At 43.5% G+C, this 6000-nt stretch overlaps 1 protein-coding gene across 1 annotated transcript in view; it reads left to right on the top strand.

Annotated features, from left to right (window-relative positions):
* Positions 1–831: 831 nt before the first annotated feature.
* The window catches only part of CMC1 (C-X9-C motif containing 1), a 76142-nt gene continuing 70973 nt past the window's right edge, over positions 832–6000 (top strand). The window contains exon 1 of the mRNA XM_036886149.2: positions 832–989. Coding sequence (XP_036742044.1) covers positions 971–989 — 19 coding nt within the window. The 5' untranslated portion in view covers positions 832–970. The remainder of the gene's footprint in view (positions 990–6000) is intronic.

Genomic DNA, 6000 nt, shown 5'->3' with positions numbered 1-6000 from the left:
AGTGGAAATGTGCATACTTGTCACCTGGAAAGTTTTATCCATTGAGAAGAGGTCAGCTGGGGTTTTTCAGGAGGATGGCCATCACCTTCCTACATTTTTCTCATAAAAACATACAGCTTTGACAAGATTTGTACCACCACCCAAATCTGCACACCCTGATGATATTTCACAAAACAGAGGCACCCCCTAGCTCTCAGTATTTTATTTTTAATCTCCAGGGGAGCCACAAGATGCTGATTTAGAGGAGAAATAATGATACTGCACACGGAATGATACTATGCCACTTCTACGGTAGAACGAGCTGTGCACATTCCAAACGCGCGGCATCTATCATATATAAGTGTTACTTGTCTGACTCCCCTGCTAACGAGGTGCTCCTTGAGAATTAGGGACCTTATTTTTTGTTCATTTATTTTCCCCACGTATTCAGAACCATGGCTGGAAGCTGGCAGGCATGAAATGGACATTTATGAATGAATGAACATTAACGTAGAAAAAACAAAGTATGATTCCTCAGGTTCTCCGAGGGCGGGTGTGGAGGGAGGGGCCTGTCGCCAAGGGCGTCGCAGACCAGAGGGTCCGCAGCCTCGGCTCGAGTCTAGCCTTCCCAGATCTGCAAGCGCGTGCTCGCGCTCGGACCGAGCGGGGCTGCGCGCGCCGAAGACGACCCCGCCCCCAAGGGGCGCGCCAGCCACGCCCCCTTCCCGGTTCCCTCGCGAAGTCTTTTCCACGATGGTTTCGTTAGGGGCGGGGCTAGGAGGGCGCAGGCGCAATGGGCGGCGGAAGTAGCGACTAAGGAAGAGGAAAGCGCACCTGCGGCGCTTTGCGAAGGGCGCCGCGCTCCTCCTCTTCTCCCTGCTCCTCCCCCGGGAGGCTCCGGGCTGTCGCACGTGCCGCCGGACTCAGGCTCCTCCCCTCCCTCCCCCTACGTGGGAGCTGCGCGCAGCTGCCTCCCTCTCCGCCAGCTGAGATGGCGCTCGACCCCGCAGGTACTGGGGCGGGAGCTGGGGTTGCTGAGGAGCTCCTCCGGGGCTGTACCCGCGGTCTGCGGCGGGGCCGGCCCGGGAGAAGTGCCGCGTTCTGAGGTCGCACCGCTTCCTCACACGGCCCCTCGCGCCCGCCCGGCCGCCTTGGGGTCTAGGTCGTCCTCCCGCTTGTTGGGGTTAGGTTTAGGTGAAAGGCGTCGGGTTCGCTCTCGTCCATTTGTGGCTGGCAAACATTTTCCTCTTCGACGCGGCAGGACTCTTCCTCGTCATTCCTATTTTTCGTCCCTTTGGGACACTGCTTTAAATATCTGCAGCCCAACTTAAAAACAAATCAGAGGATCCAACACTGTGGCAAGAGTCGGGACCCCCAAGGTCTTGCCCCGTGCTACTCTGATTTCCATTTGCACCCCCACTTTGGTTTGCCGCGGAGTTTGTTGGCCTCTAATTCTCGCCCTGACCTGACCGAAGCTCGCCTGCACGGTCGTCGCTGTAAGCTGTGTTAGGGAAGTTATTTCCCTGCGGCGCCTTTGCTCTGGGCTGTTATGTAAGAGTATGGTTGGAACTTCATTTTTAGAGGGGATGGTAGTGGGTCTAGTCCCGTCCCTTCGTTGTATAGATACGGAAACTCAAGGTATTGGGAAGAGAACTGACTTCAAATCTTTGGAGGTTACAAATGAAAAAGTCACTTTGGTGTGGCCTCAAGGACAACGGAAAATACGTGTAGCCTGCAACTAGGAACATTTATTGAAGAGTTTATTATCAAGCTAAGTATTCTCAATTATCCAACAATAGGGCGGGAATAGTAGATACTATCTCCATTTTAGGAATTATGAAACGAGGTGGAGAGAGAATCGGGGAGCACTCTACTTTGAAGCACAGAGATTTTCCAGAACACATAACGATCCTCCTAATTTGGGGCCAGATGATTGGATTAGGCTTTAACAATTGATCCAGCAGGTTGGAGTTGGAGAAGAGGTGGCAGAATGAGCAAATGTATAGGCAGTAAAGTTCAGTGTGTGATGTTTGGTGGCAGGGTGAATATCTTGATTTGGGGGTAGTAGGCTGTAAATAAGGGGTGGGTAAGAAAAGTTCAGGTTGGAAAGTAGGTTGAACCAATGTAATTTGAGTGTTTCTGATTTGCAAGTGACAAAGTAACCTCCTACAGATAAGGAAGCCAATCCCAGGTTAAAGACTTTCGTATGTCTGTATTTCTGAATTTAGATGGATAAGGACATTTAGAAGAAATCTTCATATTTGCTGTCTCCACTTTTTTACTGTCCAGTTATTCTTTTTGTATCATTAATATAAAATCACATGAGCAACACTGTGGTTACTAGATTCCCCCCATTATCAAATCCCCACCACATACCCCTTACAGTCACTGTCCATCGGCATATTAAGATGCTATTGAGTCACTACTTGTCTTCTCTGTGCTATAGTGTCTTCCCCGTGCCCGCCCCCCTACGTTCTGTGTGCTACTAATAATGCCCCTTATTCCCCTTCTCCCTTCCTTCCCACCCCTCTCCCCACCTCCAGGCCCTTTCCCTTTGGCAACTGTTAGTCCATTCTTGGGTTCTGTGAGTCTGCTGCTGTTTTGTTCCTTCAGTTTTTGCTTTGTTCTTATGCTCCACAGATGAATGAAATCATTTGGTACTTGTCTTTCTCCGCCTGTCTTATTTCACTGAGCATAATACCCTCTAGCTCCATCCATGTTGTTGCAAATGGTAGGATTTGTTTTCTTCTTATTGTCCAGTTATTCTTAACCCACTCCAATCTTGTGGTGTGCTGAAAACACACAGCTCATTGCTGGCAGAGCCAGGTCTGGATAGAACTCAGATAATTTCCATTTCTAGTCCAGTGCTATAGACCAAGCCACCATTTGAGTATTTATTGATTAAACAAATACTTGAGTGCCCATTATCTGTCATGTGCTGTTCTAGGCTGTAGGGACAGATGAGATCCCTGCTCTGAATAGAGCTTGTATTGTAGTGGTAGAAGGAAGAAGTCAACCACCCCTACTACTCCGAACACCCTTTGACATTGTGATGCCCATGTAGAAAGCAAACAGTGTCACGTGGTAGATGGTGAAGCGAGAATTACTTTAGATAGAGCAGCTAGCCAGGAGCTCTAGGAGTAAGTGTCATTTGAATTGGAATCTGAAGGATGAGAGGAAGCAGTCTTGGGAAAAGGTAAGGAAAGTATGCTAGGCAGTCAGAGTAGCAAACACTTAAAATATTTGACGGGAATGAGGGCAAGAGTGTGGATGAGATCCATAAGGAAAGATGTTGGGAAACTAGTCAGGAGCTAGATGCTTCCAGGCCTTGCAGGCTATGGTAAGAAAGCATTTGGACTTTTCTTGATGTTATCAAAAGCCTTTAGAGGCTTTTAAAGAAGTCAGTGACATAAAATTGGTGTCTACTCCCCTGGCTGCAATGGTAGCATGCATAGTGGAAGGGTCCTGAGTGAAAGCAGTGAGACAGGTTAAGAGATGGTAGCAGTGATCCAGGCTAAATATGTTAGTTAGTATGTTGGCCTGGGATGATACTAAAAAAGATGGAAAGAAGTATGAAGCTTCAGTAGATCTTTTGAAGGAGCATTTGACAGGACCTCCTGTTGCGCTGAGTAATGGTGATGAGAAAAGGGAGGCATTAAGGATAATTCCTAGGCTTTTTACTCTGCACCTGGGTGGCTAGTGGTGGTCAAATCTACAACTCTATCATTGGAAACTTTGATAACAGCAGGGATAGAAGCAAAATTGGATTGGAAAGTAAGAAGGTAGAGTCAGAAAGTAGGAAGATTTTTAAAACATTTCCTTGTCTGTTTATAAATTCTGGAATACAAACATATTGAAGCTAGCTTTAAAAAAATTTTTTTAACTCATTTTTGTGAGGGTCATAGGTTCACATTTGGTATTTCTCTTTTCACAGTCCACAATGGTATACACCCACACTGAGTATTTTCTGAGTAGATGAATAAGATGTGCCAAATGAGGTTTACATAGCAAAATCTGTTTTCCTATTGGTTTATGGTAGACTTAAAAAATCTTTGTACAAGTTTGACCTTTATTGGAAAGCAGCTTTTAACTTTGTAGGGTGCATTTCCCCCAAAGAAACTGAACCCAACAGTAAAATGTAGGTTACATACTTATACATAGTTTTATTTAAACTGTTTTCCATTTTGCTGACATAGAGGTGATAGCACTCTTTATGAGTTTATCAGCCATAATCCTAATCCTGTTCATTATTTTCTGTTTGAATGCAGGGAGAAAAAGCTGGAGAGAGTCCAAAACACCCAGGAAATGTGGCTGAGGAGAGAGATGAAATTTTTAAAAAATACTGGTGCTTGGGTTGTACTCCCAGATACTGCAGTTTAATTTGCCCAAGCTGCTGATATTTTAAAAGAGTCCATAGACAGTTCTAATATGCAGAGTAGAAGAGAACCATTGTTGTGAACTCCCCCCAGTCTTCTTGACTTATTCTTCAGCTTTGTTTTCTTATCAGTGTAATCTTCTCTCTATTCCCAGAGGAAATTATCCCTACATCTTTAGCCATAAATGGGACCTTTGATCATAGCGTAATTATTCAGAAGTATCCAGTGTACCTCATTCTCCTATAATAGCATGTAAGTGTAGTCTTACTCCAAGTTATAACTTTACTGATTTATAATCCTTCCTACAAGTATTGTATATTTAAAAAATCCAGCCAAATTTAGGAGATTGAAAATTTAAGAAGTTGTTTATTTTGAATGCAAATACAAAATGAAGATTTTCTTCAACTTGTTAATTAGTGAGGGAACCAGTAAAATGGAGAAAACAGCCCAAAAAAGCATTTGAGAAGTAAATAATGAGAGTTTCATAGATTGCTGTGTTAGATAAAAACTTACTAATTCATATCACAGTCATAAGCTGTAATCTTTTGGGGTTAGCTTTTCCACTGGTTAGAAAGTATTTCTGTCTCTATTCGGCACATTAACCTCTGCCCCTAACAAGCTGTAAAATAGCCCAGTAATGGGAAGTCATGCCCGTTACTGTTCTGAAAGAACACTCAATTTTGCCTTTGCTATTTCCAGATTCCAGGTAAATCTTAGGACATTATATTCCCAGATGAAAACACACAGGAACTTGGGCTCTTGATAATTTTGATTTCTCTTTCTAGTAACTAGAAGAAATTTCTCTCTCCATTTTTTTTTTCTTCTACCTTCTCAGCCGGAAAGGTGGTTTCCCTTCCCCATCAATTAGTGTGGGTTTGTTCTCTACTTCTGAATGACAGGATGATGGCAGCATGAGAGAGGTTTCCATGTGTATGTGTGCATGCACGTGTGTGTGTGTGTGTGTGTGTGTGTGTGTGAAAGAGAGAGAGAGAGAGAGAGAGACCTTCTAATGAAGGGGAGGAAGGTACAGTTATAAGGCTCATGGGGTGGAAAGTAGGGTCAAGAATTTCAAGCCAAACCCTGAGCAAATGTTTAAGGTGTGTGTATGTTGGGAGGATTTCATTATGGCAGCTCTTGGAGTATTTGCGTCACATGGGTTCCTTTTACAGTTCCTATGGAGATGTACATAGATTAGCTTTAGGGCTGCTAGCATTTGTATTCAGTAGAAAATTTTAATTTTTAGTATTTAAACAGATTTGAAGAATCTTTTTTCTGAGCAGTGTATGACTAACACATAAAAGGTTATGTAGTTGATTAGAAAATTTTGATATACTGCTTCTATCTCTATGGTTTCCTCTTAGACTTTAGATTGGTAGTTCAGAGCTAAAAATCTGTTTAACTTATACATTTTACATACTTCTAAACTGAAAGTATTTTTGCAATAGAAAATATATTGTTGTTGCCTCACTAGATTAATTTAACAGTCCATCAGTGAGTTGCATTTTGGAATTTGGGAAATGCTGGCTTAAGTAAAGAGCATAAGAAAGACAGCAAAGTTGAGATAAAAAAGGAGTGTGTGCTGTGGCCGTTGAAGGGTTTGAGTGTGAATCATGAAAGGTTTTGAAAGCCATTTTAAGGGGTTTGC

This window comes from Manis pentadactyla, chromosome 14, assembly GCF_030020395.1.
Source record: "Manis pentadactyla isolate mManPen7 chromosome 14, mManPen7.hap1, whole genome shotgun sequence".
Classification (NCBI taxonomy): Eukaryota; Metazoa; Chordata; class Mammalia; order Pholidota; family Manidae; genus Manis; species Manis pentadactyla.
The sequence above is the reverse complement of the archived record's forward strand: the minus strand, read 5'-3'. Positions and strand labels throughout refer to the sequence as shown.